The 18313-nt window shown below is 44.2% G+C and overlaps 2 protein-coding genes across 11 annotated transcripts in view; one reads left to right on the top strand and one right to left on the bottom strand.

The window, feature by feature from the left end:
- Positions 1 to 5518, top strand: part of ZNF827 (zinc finger protein 827) — a 153105-nt gene extending 147587 nt beyond the window's left edge. For 2 of the 10 annotated variants that reach the window (XM_074338464.2, XM_088792578.1), the window contains one exon: positions 2015 to 5518. In XM_074338464.2, coding sequence (XP_074194565.2) covers positions 2015 to 2834 — 820 coding nt within the window. In that variant the 3' untranslated portion in view covers positions 2835 to 5518. Of the gene's footprint in view, positions 1 to 193; positions 261 to 545 lie in introns of all 10 variants that reach the window. The other 8 variants (XM_074338471.2, XM_088792579.1, XM_074338472.2 and 5 more) reach the window with 8 other exon arrangements.
- C15H4orf51 (chromosome 15 C4orf51 homolog) overlaps positions 3465 to 18313 on the bottom strand; it is a 41756-nt gene continuing 26907 nt past the window's right edge. Inside the window, exon 7 of the mRNA XM_088792586.1 lies at positions 3465 to 3602. Within this exon, the coding sequence (XP_088648712.1) occupies positions 3553 to 3602 (50 nt within the window). The 3' untranslated portion in view covers positions 3465 to 3552. The remainder of the gene's footprint in view (positions 3603 to 18313) is intronic.

Raw genomic sequence — 18313 nt, forward strand, 5'->3', positions numbered from 1 at the left:
ATTAACTCTGTCACAACCCAGTCACAACCATTAACTCTGCGGCCCAGCCATTTGTGGCTCTGCCAGTTAGCCTTTCCTCCGGGACCAAGGGTGTCCCAAGCCTCCGAACCACTGGGGAGAATGCACAGTGATCGCTGATACTTTGCCGGTACAGACACTTCCCATGCGGTGCTAACGGTCCCCTGTGTAATAGTTTATGTTCTAGGATGACCAAGTAGAAGAATACTTTGAAAAAATTGATAATGCCTTCTGGCTATACAGTGAGTCTTTTTTGTTTTGTTTTGTTTTGTTTTCCCTTTGCCATACCAGAGAATTAATTTGCCTGAGAGAGTGTCGTTACGATAAATAATGGGAACATGCAACACCCTTAGCACTTTCCCTGAGCAGCGCAACAAAGATTGAGCTGTGGGTCACAGAAATGTCCTTAAAATGAAACAGACTGCCGATGTCTAAATTGCTTTTCTGTGATGGAACTGCTTGTACTCTATATCCTGTTCATAATGCAGATCAAATAAGATTATACTATTATTTTTCTTTTGCCGTAGCTCAGGACAGTGGTGAGTTTCAGACTCCTCTAGGTAAGGCCCAGCTTGGCGTAGGGGTTGTGTGTGCACCTGACCTGGGAATGGGCTTTTATTTCTCTCGTGTGCACTCTTCTGTGAGCTGAGGTTCAAAGGCTAACGGCGAGCTTGGCGCTGAGGAGCAGTGCACGGTTCACTTGGTTGTGTTGGGCTCTGCTGAACACCTCTCCAAACCCTCAGGGGACAATTCACTATGGGCCCTGCCCTGCTGGTGCCTAGCAAGAGCTGAGGCAGCCACTTTTGCATTTGCATTCTGTTTGTAAAGAGAGCAAACACGCTACAGCTATCATATCAGCCACTGACTCGAGCCTGGCAGCATCTCAAAGAGCAGCTCAGCAGAACTTGTAAACATGCCCTCCCTGCTCCTCCTAGCCCCTCTGGACAGCCAGGAGGCTTGGGGAGAGCGTAGCCTCATTGCACAGGATGGAGAAACCAAGCCACGGAGGGGCCCAGGCTTTGGCCCAGGGCATATCCAGCTAGAGCCCGGGAAGGTGACGGAGCTGGGACCGGACTCTGTCCAGTAATGACACAGTACCTACCATGTGCTGTACTTACCAGCACTGCCGAATGCAGAAGAAGTGTAAGATACGGTCCTGCCCGCTGAGAATTTATGCTCCAGTTGGATTATTATTATCTCCATGATGTAATAATGTATGAACAATGTCTTCAAGCTCCAGATAGTAGCTGTCACCCTCCCTCTTTACCCCTCACTGGTAGACAGGCTGGTGGGTGGGCGTCCTTCTCCCATGCCCCTGTCCTGGTCCTCACCTTCCTTCCCTGTGTTGGGGACCAGTGTTGTGAGAGTAGGTGCTATGAGTCCAGATCTATGTATACACACACACTCTCACACACACAGACACACGCAGGCCTTCTCATCCTAACAGCCTTTCATAAGCACGATTCTGACCCTACGACTTTCTGTTTGCTGGAGGTAGCTCTCCCCCTGTAAGCTGTTCTTTAAAACTCTTAGCCTTTTCTGCGTGTGCTTGGTGTGGTGCATGAAACGTCGATTCTTTGTGTTGCTCCCATCTAGAGGGGAGGTTGTGAGGTTTAGACCTCTGCTATGTCCGGTTGGGAGTGGGGAGGGCTGGGAAGGGCTGGGCGGGGAGGATGGAGGGAAGTAACAGCTAATTCCTCACATTTTTCTCTGCTCCCCTTCCTGAGGGTTGGCGTTCGCTCTTCTGGCCAGAAGACCCAGAGTAGGCTGAGCGCATCTCGTCAGAGCGCCTCCTTAGTGGGGATGGCTCTGTCAGCAGAGAGAGCCAAAGGGGGTCATGTTAACCTCTGAGAGGCAGCAGGGCTGGGCTGGGCAGGGGCAGGCCAGGCCTCCGAGTTTGCAGGGTGGCATAAGGGAAGGCCGGTGAGGAGGGGAGAAGCAGGGCCACAGCAGAAGCTGTCTGGCTGACCCTCCCTTTCATTGCTTCCCCCGGCAGGTGCCCATTCTGCATTTATTCCACCAACCGCCCCGCTGCCATGGAGTGCCACCTCAAGACCCACTACAAGATGGAGTACAAGTGCCGGATCTGCCAGACGGTGAAGGCCAACCAGCTGGAGCTGGAGACGCACACCCGGGAGCATCGCCTCGGCAACCACTACAAGTGCGACCAGTGCGGCTACCTGTCCAAGACCGCCAACAAGCTCATCGAGCACGTGCGCGTCCACACCGGGGAGCGGCCCTTCCACTGTGACCAGTGCAGCTACAGCTGCAAGCGCAAGGACAATCTCAACCTGCACAAGAAGCTGAAGCACGCCCCACGCCAGACCTTCAGCTGCGGAGAGTGCCTGTTCAAGACCACACACCCTTTCGTCTTCAGCCGCCACGTCAAGAAGCACCAGAGTGGGGACTTCCCCGAGGAGGATAAGAAGGGCCTGTGCGCAGCCTCCAAGGACCCAGCCGGCGCCGGGGCCCCGCTCCTTGTTGTGGGGAGCTCCCGGAATCTCCTGTCTCCCCTGTCGGTCATGTCCGCCTCCCAGGCTCTGCAGACTGTGGCCCTGTCAGCTGCCCACGGCAGCAGCTCAGAGCCCAACCTGGCACTCAAGTCTCTGGCCTTCAACGGCTCCCCTTTGCGTTTTGACAAGTACCGGAACTCGGATTTTGCCCATCTCATTCCCTTGACAATGTTATACCCCAAGAACCACTTGGATCTCACATTCCACCCTCCCAGACCTCAGACTGCGCCTCCCAGCATCCCCTCACCCAAACACTCCTTCCTCGCCTATCTCGGACTAAGAGAAAGAGCAGAGACTGTCTGAGGGCAGCCATGTTCTGTACCAAAAACAAAGACAGAGACAAAAAAACACACACAAAAAACAAACCCACAAAACTTAAACACAACCCCAGCAGGTGTATGTTGCTGCAAAACCTACAGACCCCCATGGGTCTGAACCACGTGTACTGTATATCTTTAGTAAGGAATAGAGAATTGGCTCTGTGTGTATACCTATTGCATTGACCTGAAAGCTGCTTTATCCAATCTTCAGAGAGGTGACCGACTGCATACATCTACCTTCAGAGGCATGCCTCCCCAGCCACCCACTCCCACTCTCAGCCCTTCTCCGTACTTTGACCTGAAAACGAATTTTGTCTTGTTAAACCCTAAAGAGAGTGCCCTTAATAGCAATCAGCGCTTGTAAGCTTACATACTGGTGCATTTTGTTTTCTGTTGGGTGAATGGGGTGTGTGGGCGTTTGTGGGTTCTGAAAGAGAAAGCCGTGTGTCGTGTGCCATTGACGTTTCTATTGCACATTCTTCGTACTGGCTTCTTTCACAGCGATGATCGTTTCCCTCCTGGGTTGTTCATCCACTGCAATCTCCCCCCGAGCTCCTTCGTCACCATCCCCTCTCTATTTTATGGCTACAGAGTGGTAGGGTCTGGTGCTTGCTTCATCGATGAAGGAATGGTAGACAGCCGCAGTACTGCTTGACATTTCCGACAGAGGGTTGGACAACTTGTGCTCAGATCTTCTCTGGTTATGAAGACGTGCGGCAGCAAGAGTCCGATTTGGAAATTTCTCGCAGCACTGTAACCAACATCACAAAACTTAAGTGTGTTTTGTGTGTGTGTCCATACGTACACAACGTGTGGTATACACACACAGTGCAAAAATTTTTTTAAGGGCAGATGGTTATTTATATATATATATATATATATATATATATATATATATATATATATATATGATGTATTAATTCAGTGGTTACCATTTGTTTGCAGGAAAAAAGATAGTATGAGTGAATAATTTTATGGTTGATAAATCCAGCCAAGGAGATTAAAAGGGGTTTGGATAAATTCTGGGTATAAATGCTCAGACTAAAAAAAAAGAAACGGCAGTTTTGCACAGTGCTTTGGTCTTGCACTAGTTTTTCTCATCTGCAAAAAATAAAAGGAAGAAAATGTACCTTTTATATGGAACAAGTAGACTGTATGTTTGAAAATTTTGTCACACCCTCGTTGACACATAACCACCCAACAACAAGGTGCTGTTTAGTCCTACGGTTCAGTTTATGCCCCTGAGAAGTTTCCATTGTGTTTGCAGGTCGTCTGATGCTAGCGGTATTCTCCATGTTAGTAATAATTCTGTATTCCATTTTGTTAACGCCTGGTAGATATAACCTGCTAGGAGGCTAACTTTATACTTATTTAAAGCTCTTATTTTGTGGTCATTAAAATGGCAACTTATGTGCAGCACTTTATTGCAGCAAGAAGCAGATGTGTTGGTTGCATAGCCCTTTGCTAATCTTTAGAAGTAATGGGTGATTTCAAAGGAAAAGATTCTTTGGCTGACTGTGTTAATTGCTTGTATTTTTAAGACAACAGAATTTCCACTATGAAACAGGCTGAAAGAGCAGGAAGAAATGTGCTTTGTATAATAATGGGAAGTTTGGGATATAAAAGTTTATATATTATTTATCTATTGAAGAACTGGTGTACAGGAGGAATGCTTTCTTACTGCGTTGCTGTTTTCCATCACATGTTATAATCCTAGAGTTGGGATTTTTTTTTTTCATCTGTTTCACCAGGGGAAAATAAAAGCATCCCTAATTTTTTTCCTCTAGTCAGTTTGCTTCTCTGAAGCCCCCCTCGAAATTGGTACAGTTCTGCAGGAAGCCAGGAGACTGTACCATTTGTCCACAGCACGGCTCCCCACACACACACACCCACCCTTCTTCCCCCAGACCTAGAGCAGGTGCGCTCCACCTCCCTTTGCCAGTGGCAAACCTGTTTACACTAAGGAGATGTCCGTGGGGGCAGGGAGGCTGAGCCAGCTAGGGCGGGCATCCCCCACACCCTCGGTCATTCTCCAGCAGACATTTGTTTTTGGCCATGTTTGAAACGTCACTCAACCTCGCCATGTCAATGTCTCAATAAAAGACACTATAAACAGTTATGGACAATACACTCCAAGAATACCGGGCAAATGGGTGGGTCGGTTTTTTTTTAAAGTCATGTCTTTATCCCCATATAATGGAGAATGTGCCACTTGGCTAATAATGTGCTTTCAAAATTACAAGTTCAGTGATGACAAGTAACAGGGCCACGGTGACCCCACCACAAAGGCTGGCAGAAAAGGCCAGTCACGCATGAAGCATACCAGCAGGTTAAAAACCTGAAAGGGTGGCCCTGACAGGACTGCAGATTTCACAGCATGCCACTTGTGCAATATGAGGTCCTAGGCTGAAACTTTCAAGATCGAGAGGGATGTTGGAAGGAGACGTTTACTGCTCAAATGCCATGCATTCACTGCTTGCCACTGAACTTGTATTTGAATGACTTAGTTATGCTTAATGTAATTGGGCAACTTTTTTAGCACTTTGGAAAGCGTCATCAACCTTTCTGGTAAATTATAAAAGTTTTCTGAGTGAGAAAAGGTGTGTTTGGAGTTTGTTTGACTTTTTATATTATTATTGTTGTTATTAATAAAGAAAAAAAACTCTACAGCATTTTTCAGACTCCACTGAGATAATGTGTACCCCTGAATTTGGTTTGCAGTTTGATACTCAGGGAAGGATGTATTCCATAGATATCCTTTCCGTGTAAAACACTAACGTCTTTGAGAAATTCACCTGCCAACTAACTTTCAATTCTGTTTTCACTATGCATTCTTCAATGAAAGCTAGCTTATTTTTCCATATAGTAATGCAGTTAGTTTTCTCAGCACTTTCTTTCTGCTGTCCTTTTTTTAACCCCTCATATTATGTTCAGATGATCATACTGTCAGGTTTGTGTACATTACTGAAAATTTGTATTGTATAAAGCTTTTTGCATTACAAGGCTGTACAGGGTCATTTTGACAGTAACTGGTATATTCCTTTGCATCTTATGTTGCATTGCCAATTTCTAGTGTATCCAGTTTGGAAGTATAATATACTCTAATTAAAAAAAAAAAAAAGGTTGGCTATACTCTTGTTTCTTTTTCTTTCTTGGTTGCCATCCTTCACCCCTGGTTAGACTCAGGCTTTGGTTTGTCTTGCTTTGTTCTGATTTTTTTTTTTTTTTTACTTTTCAGTGTATTTTACATAAGGTTAGGAAATGCCCAGTACTAGTTAGAACTGTTGTAAAATGCTAGTCTCGAACAGCCATGGTACAATGCAAACTGTTGAATGTAAGTCATCGATAGCCATTCAGGTTGCCAGCATAGCCATCATTCAGCACAATTGCAGGCCGGCTCCTTCCTGAAATTACTTCGTGACATTTGAAAGTGTTTACCAGCCTTATCCTCACCCACTTCACATCACTTTATTGACCCCATAGCCAAAAAAAGGAGGGGAGGACCTGACTAATTCCATTTATTTTAATGAAGTTTGACAACTATGAGATTTTAATAAGGAGGAAAATGGTATGTTTTGTAAATGAAATAATCTATCCAAATGCAAGCAGTAGTTCACCATTCAAAACAAGGTACCAAAGAAAGAAACAGACCAAAAGGATGGAGAGAGGAAAGACACACTAAGTTAAAACAATTTTTTTAAATCCATTTTAAAGTTCTATCTGTTAGAGACCTTCCCCATGAATCTGATGGTTGATAAAAAAAAAAGATAAAGCAGCAAAAGAGAATGTTTTGCCTGGTTCACAACTGGCATGCTTATAAATGTTCTTTGCTCATTGCAAGAAATTATGAACTGCTTCATTCTAACATTTGAAAAAAAATTTACTTGTTATAAAGTTAGACAATGTTGGAGAAGCCACTTTGAGAATGACCAGTCAGTAATCAGATACTATTTTCCCCTTCATTTTTTTCATCCAATAGCTATTTTTCAGGTAATTGAATCAAGCTCTCTCACTTGATTCAAATACCAGCTTTGTTTTGGGGTGGCTAACATTTATTGAAAAATATTAAAACAAGTCAGACTTCTTTGCTTGTTGCTAGCACTAGAGGCAGGAGTGGCTTCTCATTTTCTATACATTTTTTTCCCCTGAAGATTCCACATCACATTTTCCCTGTGGTTGAAAAAAGCCAGATATACAAAGAAAACAATCAGTTTGCTAATCCTCTCCTGTGAATGGGTTCCAGTGACCTTGAGGAATGGCTGGATTCGGAGCCACCCGTGACAGAACACACTCTTCCATCCTCACTGCCCTAGACAGCACTACATGTGGACGGGGGCATCTCCAAGCCAGTGATGTGCCCCTGTTTGAACTTAATCCAAGATCATGCATAACCTTTCCCTCCTCTCATGTTAAATGTATTTTAAGCTGAGAATGCCATGTTTTCTATAATGTGTCTGTGGCTGATCGGCTCCATTTGGGGCCACTGAAAACTGTCCCTGACCACTTAACAGAGCTGCAACACTGATCGCAGGGGAGCAAGGAGACATAGCAAGACGTGATGAGCCCACACATCTCCTTACCCACAGTCAGAAGCATCACATTAGAACGCTTGCCTGCCAGAGGGCACGGGGGTGCTCATGAACATCTCACTAGTTGCCAAAACAGAAATAAAGTCACGGTGATGCTTTCACTCCATGCGGAAGAAGGAGCAAGAGGAGCCCAGTACATCTAAACAGGTTGGGAGGGAAGGAAGGGGATAGCAGCCGAGTGATTCCATCCGTGCTTCTAGAAGACAGAGCATGTGAAACAGAGCCTTCCCGAGAGTGCCTTGGAACCTGTGAGCAAAATCACAGGGCAGAAGAGGAGACTCCATTCTACGAGTCATCAACCACAAGTATTTAAGAGATTCCAGCCAACATTCTTACTTGTATCACACTCACAAAATGAAGTTTATTGTGCAAATAACTACGATTAATTAAGAAAGCAAATGTCCCTAAAGCAGGCTCTGGGGTATATAAAGTGCGGTGACCCTGGGGGCCAGGGGGCCCATTCTACCCCGTCCAGAGTCTGAATGGTCTCAGGTTAGCAATCGAGACCTCTTCAGCAGACCTCCCAATTGTTTCCTGAGAGCTGGATCTGTAAAACAGGAAAATGTAAACCCCCACATTGGTCGGAGCCGCACCAGGAGAGGAAATCCATTGCTGTATTCCCTTGGAATTCCTTTTTAATAAAGTGAAGGTAAATATTAGTGAATTCGTTTTCAATAGATTTATAGATCTAGAGCAGCGAATGTACCTCAATTCATACTTCAAAATTATTTTCCCCTACGCCAGTCCTCCAGGTGGCCTTCTACCCTGTTTAGTGAGAATATCTGGATTACAGATGATGTTTTCCAACCATGACGGACATTACCATCGAGTCAGATCACCTGAGTTTGAAGCCTGGCATCGCAGCAACTTTAAAAAGGAGAGGTTGAGCTAGATGACCTCTGAGACCCTTTTCCCCCACCTAACAGATAAAATACAATAATATACAGTAAGCCCTCACTTCACCTCATCGATAGGTTCTGTGACTTTAAGTAAAAAGATGTATAGCGAAACCATTTTACCATAGACTAACCGAAATAAGAGTCAAGTTCCGATGGCTTCTCATCAACATTATAACACAGTGACATAGAAGGAAACAACATTATTCGAGGACCTGCTGTACTAAGACTGACTCTTTCTAAACAAGCAAAACTTGCCTTTTGAAGCAGAGTGGTCACAAAGCAGAACCCAGTTATAGCAAAAACGGCACCTTAACGTTTTCAAGCCACAGCAGATTGAAGGGAGAAAAAAAAATGGCTAAAAATATTTGTCTGCCCACTTGAGAGTTTGGGAAGTCTAAAATTTTTCTCTTCTCATTAAACACTAACTCGTCATACTTGGATTGCCTACAGACATCTTGAGGGTGGCTTAAACATATTTTACCAAACGAGGGGCACTTAATCTGGTGTGATGAGTTGGGGGGCAGCCCAGTGGGCATGGGAAGGTTTCATCCTGCCCATCTTGATCTCTGATGCTGCCCCCTCCTTTTCCCACCACCCGACCGTTTCCCACTTCCTTCAGATGACTGCAGTTGTGACCACTGAGAACTCTGCCATCCACATTTGAAATATTTTCCGTAGAAGAGCAAATGATTTCTTTTAACAGGCAATAAAAGACATGTTAGTTTTAATATAAGGAAAGAATATACTAAATATTTTTATTCAGCCACTTCTTTGAAAGAGACTCAGCCTGAGAACTCTAAGTGTATGAATGCTCCCAGTCACTTCCCTTGGATGGAAAGGCTCCATGTGTCAGCAGAGACACAGGGAAATAACTGAATGTCTCCATCATCAGACGAGTGAAGCCGGAAGAGTATACACTGGGCTGAGACCCGGGAAACTTACCTGGCCATCCTCTGCCCTGAACATAGAGTTCCACCCAAACCATCCCAGAATGGCCAGTGTCTTTCTAGTCTTACAGATTTCTAGATAGAAGATGCCGTCATCTCTTTGGCTTTAGTGTTCTCTTCGTTTTATTTTAACTGTAAGGAGCAGTCCACAGACTTTTCAGTGTGTGTTATAAAGAACCAATAAGCCCGTCCCCTTATATCCCACTTCAAACAGAATGTCTGTTAGAACATTCTCCATACAATTGGTTTGATCAGCATTTATAATCTCAGTCTGTCTATCTGTCTATCTATCTAGCTATCTATCTATCATCTATATCATCTATTTTCTGGGTTTCCCTAAAAAGCAGAGCCCTGAGATTTATTTTAGAAAGCAATTCCAGAAACAAAAGTGGTGAACTAGAAAGAGTGAAGCAAGGAAAAAGGGAAAGCCAACCCCAGGGCACACTGGCAGCTATTCATTGCTGTAAACTGGGGTGCAGTCCCTCTGGCACCCCCACAAGGAGATGTGTAACTGTATCTCAGAATCCACAGCCCAAGAGACAGAGGGAAAAAGAGGCTTGAGTGGCCCCAGAGAGTGTTAACTCCCTGGCACTTCCAGGTTTGCCCATGATTCAGAGTGACTGAGTACCTTCCCACAGGCAGCCACAGAGATGGCAAAGAAGCCAGTGGTGCAGAAAGCACGAGATGCGTGGGGAAGCTGAGGTGAGGTGCTGTCAACTACACATGCCTGACCATAGCTGGCTGTTACAGTAAAGGCTGGAGGAAGAAGTTTATAAAACGGGGAACAACAGGGTTCCGATAAAATGATCATATTTGGCATGAATGTTGCCACCGCTTTGCCTCTAAACCAATGTTGGCGATGCGTCCAACCTATTGAGTTAGCTCGAAGCTCTTCTCCTTTGCCCCAGTGGGAGCTGGGCACAGCCAATAGCAGTTTGGGGTCATGATGCTAAGGAATGGAAGCGGCGACACATGAGAAGCAGGTAAAGGCTCTCTCCTCCATATGGCTGAGTCTCTGTAGAGCCCTCCCTTTCTTGGCTTGTGCTTTTTGATTTCCCAAATGGGATTGAGCTCTTCTAGGACTCCGTTACAGGGAAGTCGCAAGTCCATTACATGGACTGCCTCGGAGCTCAGAGACGCCCCTTGACCCGGGAAAGCCACACGAGAGCCCAAATGAGGCCAGAGAGGAGCCTCCCCAGCCTCTGAGGTCAGCCTCGAGCCCAAATTAAAGGCATCCTGGTGGTTCTCAAATGTCCTAACTTACCATATTTGGGGGTCCAACGAGGGGTTAGCAGCCAGACCTCAGCCAGAGGCTACATTTGCCTGGCATTTTCTTTGTACATATATGTCCCTCAGGAACCGGGGGCTAGCCAGGGTAGTTAGTATCTGTCCTCGTGGAAAACAGCTGATTGAAAATTGAAATATTCCACATATAAGTTATCCCTGTTTTTTCCATCTCTAACCCACAACTAGTGGTCCTTTTACTAATGGAAGATTGGACTGATGGATGGTGACATAGATACATCAAATATATTATATACATATATTATATATGCATAGCATACATACATAGTATAGATATAAACAAGGTAGATATGTATTTATGGGAGCGCATCCAAAAGGAAGGCCATGAATTTTATTCTGGGAGTCACAATACTAAAATATAATATTTTTCATGTTTCCTTTGTGCTGCTGAAAATATAGGTTGATGAAAGAGTAACATATGAAAACAATAATTAAGGGTCAAAGAAATTTCATTAATGAGAATATCCCCTTGCCCATTGTCTCTACAATTAAATAAATGGGCATAACCATGGGTCATCACCACACCATCAGTCAGGGGCCCATCGCAATGGCATCAGACGACAGACATACCAGCAGCAATAGCTAAGTATTCAGGAGTTGTGGTTACACACAGAGGCCATGCATCTTTTTAAATGGGCAGAATAATTAAATTTCCTGCTGATGAAGAACTTCACAATTTGGCTTCTCTGCCTGTGAATGAGGTTAAACTGTGTACAAGCATGATTCTGTCTCCCAGGATCCTGTCTTTAAATATGAGCCCTTCACATTACCCATAGTCCAATGCTCCCCTCATTATTATTCTCCACACCTATTCTTCACAACCCAAAGTTCCCATCCCATTTGGCCATATTCTAAAGCAAGTTCAAGTCTATCCTATCAATCACTTCTCCCCCACAGACTCCCCTTCCGTTCTAACCTTAACCAATTTCTCTCTCTCCTTTTCATTTATTATTTAATGAGTGACAAATATGTGGAAAGTCATATGCTACTAGCTGGTAAGAAATGAAGACAAGATACATTCCCTAGCTTTAAGTAGTTTACCAACCAACAAAAGAAATGCATGTTTAAATAAATGCATTGTAATACCAGGAAAAACACACACAAATTGCTGCGGAGCTACTGAGTAAAGAGTTACTAATTCCAAGTAGGTAGGGGGAGGCTTTCTGGGGGTGTAGCAGGCAAACTGTCGTCTAAAGGGTGAGTAGGATTTTCATAGACAGAAAAAGTGGGGCGGGCATTCCAGATTGAGAGAACAGCTTGAGAAAAGGCAAGAAGGTGAGAAATTGCATGGTGGGTTCTGTTGTGCTAGAAGCTGATAATGAAACCAAACAAAGCCAGCTTGTGTGGGGCTTCGACTCCCTTGTGAAGGAGACTGGATGTCTAAACTACTCTGTAGTTAATCAGAGCTAAGAAAAATTTTGAGTAGGAGAATGGCATGATCTGACCCTGTGTTTTCGGAAGATGATTCTAGCAGCGCTACCAAAGGAAGACTCGAAAGACAGAAAAGACTGAGAGATGCGGTATGTTCAAAATGTCCTAAACTGAAGCTGTCATCTTCTTCCTCAAATCTGCCCCTTATCCATATATTTCTTAGCCCAGTAAAGGCAAACCCACCCTCCAACTTACCCAAACTATAAAACTAAGGCTCATCTTTGCCCCCTTCTATCTCTCCTCCTCCTTTCTCTTCACTTTCTTCGGGCAGCTAATCCATCCGAGTCCTGTTTATTTTGCTTGCCATGTATTTGATGACTCTGCCTCGTCTTCCCACTCTGAACACCTGGTACAGGTCCTCCGCATCCTTGCCAGGCGTCTCACAATAGCTTCCTGTCTGACTTGGACATGCTTGTGTAGAAAGGATTGTGAAAAATGCATTCCAGAGCTCAGAAGAAAGTTCGTGATCAGACTTGTAGACACAAAGAGGATATGTGGAGCCAGCGGAGTGGGTGATCACACCACAGGGGCGAATAGCACCAGTGACAAGAACAAGGGCACCAAAGACAAGACCTTCGGAGATGCCAGCTTTAATGGAGAAGGTGGAGGAGGCAACACAGGGGACGGAGAAGAAACAATCTGAGAGGCCGTCGGCAAGCACCATCCTGTTAGGTGAAAGGATTTACGTGGAATTGTAAGAAGGATGAATAGGGTGGTCTTGGTGGTCGTTAAGGTCCAGTTTCAGTGACAGGTTGCAGGTGGGAACCAAATTCCAATAGGTTAAAGAATGAACTGCTAGCAAGGAGCTGGTGACAAGGAGAAAAGTCTACTCTTGTATTAAATTTGGCAGTGTGAGAAAAACAAAAAATCATGCCTACCGAGCACTCGCCAAAGGATGCCAAATCTTCCATTTCCTCTCAGAGAAATCTAACCTTTTCTCATTCCTCCTTCACATTCCTTCAAAGAGGAGAAACATAAGCTACCGACATTACAATCCCCAACCACACTCCAAACCAATTCTCCATAGCCCTTTTGGTGTAACTCATCCTTGGAAGCACCTTAGTCTGTCTTCACACCATCCCTGCTACTGATGTCTGCCTGGACCCGTTCTTTAGCCAAAGACATCCGCAAGAAACACACTGCATGGATAAAATTCAGTAGCACCTGTCCCAAATACAAGAGTCTAGAGAATTGCAAAAAAAAAAAAAAAAAAAATGGTCAAGGGATAGAAAGTCACTCTCACGACACTTCTACTGTGGCCAATTCTACAGGATTCCAGTGTGGAAAGGTGAAGACTGAGAAGGGAATATGACAAGCCTCTAGAAAAACATCATCGATATGGCCAGAGAGCACAGGCTCAGTGACCAAATTCCAGAATATTAGATCTGGGGGGTAAATCTTGACGCTTGAAAGAGGTTGCTCATGGAGGAGTGCTGGTCTCCTGCTACTCTGATTGTCCCTTTCTGATGCAAAACCTCACCTTGACTCTCAACCCCTTCTAGGGGGCACACCGCTTCAGCTGGGAAAAAGAGGTACAATACAGCTCAGCTGTCCAGCCCACACTTGCTGCCGCCTCACTGACAGGAAAAAAATAACCCTCATCAGACATAATGGGAAAAAAAGGGACTGTGTTTTATGAGATAGAAATGAAATAATCTGCTTTTTATTAAATCGCATGAGAAAGTTATTAATTCATGCCAGAAACACAAATGTAAACATTATCATATTGAAAGCATTTATTCTGAAGGAGACCATCTGGCAGAGCCTCACAGACCACACTTTGAGAAGCAAAGAGTATGTGTCACCATGCCAGGCTCTTCCATGAAAGCAGCAAATCCAGAGGAAGTGAAAATTTAAGGAGAGTACTTTGTAGTAATGACATCTGCTAGATACGTGTCACATGTCTCTCTAGAGGTGGGCCTGCTTTTACAAACGCTGTTATATGAAAACGTAAAATTTCAAAACAAGGGGTGGTTATCATTTCAGAATCTCTCCCTTTAAAATTGGACCTTTTCCTTGGGCACCAAATTCCAGAAGGGTCTTTACAGACAAATGCATGGAGCATTAATTGTTTAGCATAAAGGTTGGAGGGAAGATGAAAGATAATGTAGGAAATCTAAAGAGTTAGGAGCCACAGTCAACGACAGATTAACCAAAATTGAAAATACATGATCTTGAAATTATAAACACGTGGGTCGTCGCTTTTTTAAAAAAAAATAAAATGCAGTTATAAAAACCTCACACTCATTTTTTTTTTTTTTTTGCAGAAAGCCATGGATATATACAATTTGGAAAGCACGTCGCCCTCTCTGGAGATGGATGGGATACTGGTTACACACACAAAGTAGAAGAAATCTTGCTTTCCAGAAAAGAAGACATGCTGACACAACTTGAAGAAATGCCCGATTCCCTTCAAAACCCACATAAACTCTTTGCACCTGGCTGCCGTACAGTTTCAGAGTTTGTATGCATCTTCTGTCTCCGTTTGCTCAGAGATGCTGGTGTGGGTTGAATATCAGTTCTGTGTTTGAGCCTTTCCCAAATCTCTCTCCTCTGTGTCACACATCAACTCCAGTGAGTGGATACAGAACATCCATGGAACAAATTCCTCAGTCTAGACAAGGGGAGGTCAGCAGAGCTTGACCTTGAGAGTTCATTCCCATCTTGGTCAAATTCAAAACGGTCAGACATCCACCTACCGAAGTAGAATCACTATGCATGCAGTCATCTGAAAAGGGCCACATTACGTGCACATCAAAATGGTATTAATATGACATCCAACTTGCTCAGGCACGTCTCAAATTCTGGTAAGCATAGCAGCAGCTATCACCTAGGAGCTCAGTGTTTGTCCGGGGCATTGGGGCCGCAGCTACTCCTGCCCTAATTACCGTTTAGTTAGGAGAGTAATTCAGATCATACAGACTGCACGTTTACTGTATCTTCGTATCAAACATTTTAACGTGTATATTAAAATAGGAAGAAACAGCCCTTTCTTATGCAATCCAAATCTCCTAGGAGAACTTGGGCCCTCAATGATTACTCCTATATTCCTCATACTTTTAAAAGCTGAATAACTATCTCTCGTACTTTTTAAAAGGTAACACATGCGCACGATAAAATCAAAACTGATTCAATGATTATGTGTCAAGACAAATAATTTCATTTTGTTTGCACCTTCTGCCTTCATTTGCTCAGAGATGCTATTGCGGGTTGAGTGTTCCTAAATATCTCTCCTCTGTGCCACATATCAACTCCGGTGGGTCCAAGAGAATCTACAGATGGAATTCCTCAGTCTAGAGTAGTAAGTGTCCGGGGAGGTTGGCACCGCTTCAAGCACCAGATCTTAAGTCAAGCGTCCTGACCTGCTACAAGCTTGGTCACTATGCCGTCTTCTCTGTCCAAAGCTATAATCTATTCATGACCGCTCATTTGGTAACAAATTAGAGAAATGAGTGAACAAACTATTTGTCAATGCTGCTTATAAGCTATTAATTAACAAAGAATAGGCAGTTAGGTAGATAAAAGATGCAGAAGAGAGAGCGACTGAGAGGTATGGAGAAATAGCAGGACTTTAGAGCATCTAATTATATTTCCTCATTACATAAAAGAAGAAACTGAGACCTTAACAGGGTGGAGGAATCTTAAGCGGGGGGCAAGATTGCTTATTAATTTAAAATAATAATTGTTTCTATAACTCATATTTACCCCAAGCAGTTTGTGTTTCAGTTTCAGTATCAAATCACAGAAAAAACAGTCCCACAGAAAAAATATAATTAACAGCAATTCAAGTCTTAACTTCTCCATAAAACCCCAAAGAGGGAATACATTCTTGATGTAAATCCAAAGATCTTAAACATCTTCGGGCATTTTCCTCACCTTCCTGGCAATGAAATCTCCAAACCTCCCTCCCCTTCCTTTCTCTAAAACCCCTTACCATTCTTCCCAACACTCAGGCCACACAGACCCTTTCTCTTCTCTTCAGCACTTCATTACATAGATGCATTTAACCTTTCTGGTTTTTTCCTTGTCACCCCACACCCTAGAACTAAAGAAAGTCCCCAGCCCTCAGACTGAAAGAGCCTACAGTGCCAAGGAGGATAAACTTTAAAAATAAGCTCACACATAGAGAGAGCGTAATAAAACTCCTGAACATCAACGTGAAAAAGACCATCCTAAAAGGTACAATAAGACACAAGTAAATTACCTATAAAGGAGGGAGATTCACATCAACCATAGCAGTTTCAAGAAACTAATGGGACAATAAATTAAAAATGCTCAGGAAAAATAAATTCCAACTTAGAGTTCTGTAACAAGCCAAACTAACACTCAAAACAGAGATGAAAATAAGTTCTCAGACACATAAGCCCTCAAAAAATATTGTCCACAGACTCTCTGGCAGAGAAAGGAGGGAGGACAAAAGAAAACCTACCAGAGGATGTACTCCAGCAAGAAGAGAAATGAATCCAAAAGGTAATCAAGTAGCAAAGGAGAATGCATTCATGTTTTATTTTTATAATTAAAAAGCCATTTTTTAAAAGGTTGGGGAGAAAGGAAGGTAGGAAACAAGTGAATTCTTTACTTTTATTTCCATTTCATTTTACCTTTGCATATGTCATTACTATTTACAAAATGCCTGCAGATACATTGTCAGTACCCCACATCGCAGGACCTGCAAAAATGTTTGAAGGGGTACCATATTGAGGACAAATAATATTCCAATAAAATTTGGAAATGCAAGTTTCCCTGAGTGTAGTAATGTGCTTCCTGCCATGGAAGCTGGCTGCCTTAACCAGTCATCGTGGTGACAATGACAGTGGTCTAAGGAAGGGCGACGAACTTCTGATTTAGCAGTCTTTCTTCCTTTCTCTCTCTCTCTCTCTCTCTCTCTCTCTCTCTCTCTCTCTCTCTCTCTTTCTCCCTTTCTTCTCTCTCTCTCTCAGTCTCTCTCTCTCCTTCTCCCTCTCCCTCTCCCTCTCTCACCCCTCCCTTCCTTCCTTCCTGCTTTTTTTCCTATCTTCCCTTCTTTCTGTGCTTACCGAGTTGGACTAGATTATGAACTGGAAGAGGAGGAGATGAATGAACATAAGAACTATAAAACTTCAGACCAGCTGACCCCCAAAAGGGCCTCCTTGGATGTCCAGGCTGTGAGTCCGTGAACTAGAGGCCTTGCTGCCAGAGGACAGCAGGAGATGTGCTCTGTGCAAGAGGCTGCTAGTGAAAGCTCTTAGGCTCCACAAAGGCTTCTGTTGAGACTTCATGGTACTATTGCCTATGTCATACACCATGAATTTAGGGCTTGGAATCTCTCACTTGAACTTTTTTATGACATCCCAGTGTGTGCCAAAAAAAAGAGCAGCTGCCAAAAAGCAAACATTTTCCTGTCTCTAAAAATAAGTACTGGCAACACTTCAGGCCCCTGTGCCAAGACCTGGCCCTTCCCAGGATAAACAATAGGTGGCTAAGCTGATCAGGGGCAATCACTGAGCCCTGAAGTAGGCCGAGGTCCAGCCTGGATGCCCAGGTCAGGGCATGTGCAGCTGGAAAGCCCAAAGCCAGAGGTGGCTTCCCCCCTCCACAGCAGATGGAGGGCAGCTGCGCCCCCCAGCCAGGGGCCACATATGGCTGAGAGTGGGTAGCCTTGGGTTACACCAGAAACCAGGACCAACTGAGGTCACAGAGCTCGTACCAGCCTCTGCCCCCAAAACCCCGGGGGTACACGGTGACAGATCTGAGATCCTGTCCAGAGAAAGCTCCCAGGGAAGGAAAGTCTCATACATATCCATCTGTATTTGTCACTCAGGCCCATGCCCGTCACCTGTCAAAACCCCTCACGCCCAGCTGAAAGCCCTCACCTGCGAGACACAGACCCAACAAAACCACCTTCGCGTATAAATGCTATAATAACAGTCATCATTCCCACTCTAATTGCCTCCCAACTCGTCAGCTGCTCCTACAGCACTTACTTGTTCAAGCCCCTGTGCCTTGTCATTAGGATTCAAATCTTCCCTTGACCATAAGCTTGGCTTTTTGTTGGTTTGAGGAGTTAAAAGGGCTAAGAGGGGGTTAGGGAAGGAGAGGGACTAAATATAGCAACTATTTGCAGGCATAATCACTCCATAAACATGCTTCAGTGGAACAGAGTGGAGGGCCGACCCAGATGACGGATGTCACTCACCCGAGTGTCACATCATAAATAAAACTGAATGAGCCCATTCTCCTACAGAACCGGAGTGACGCCTGTTTCGCACTATAAATATTTATGAAGTCATGGTCCTTAAAAGACTTTATTTT

This window comes from Rhinolophus sinicus, chromosome 15 (genome assembly GCF_057876585.1).
Source record: "Rhinolophus sinicus isolate RSI-liver-muscle chromosome 15, RSI-T2T, whole genome shotgun sequence".
Classification (NCBI taxonomy): domain Eukaryota; kingdom Metazoa; phylum Chordata; class Mammalia; order Chiroptera; family Rhinolophidae; genus Rhinolophus; species Rhinolophus sinicus.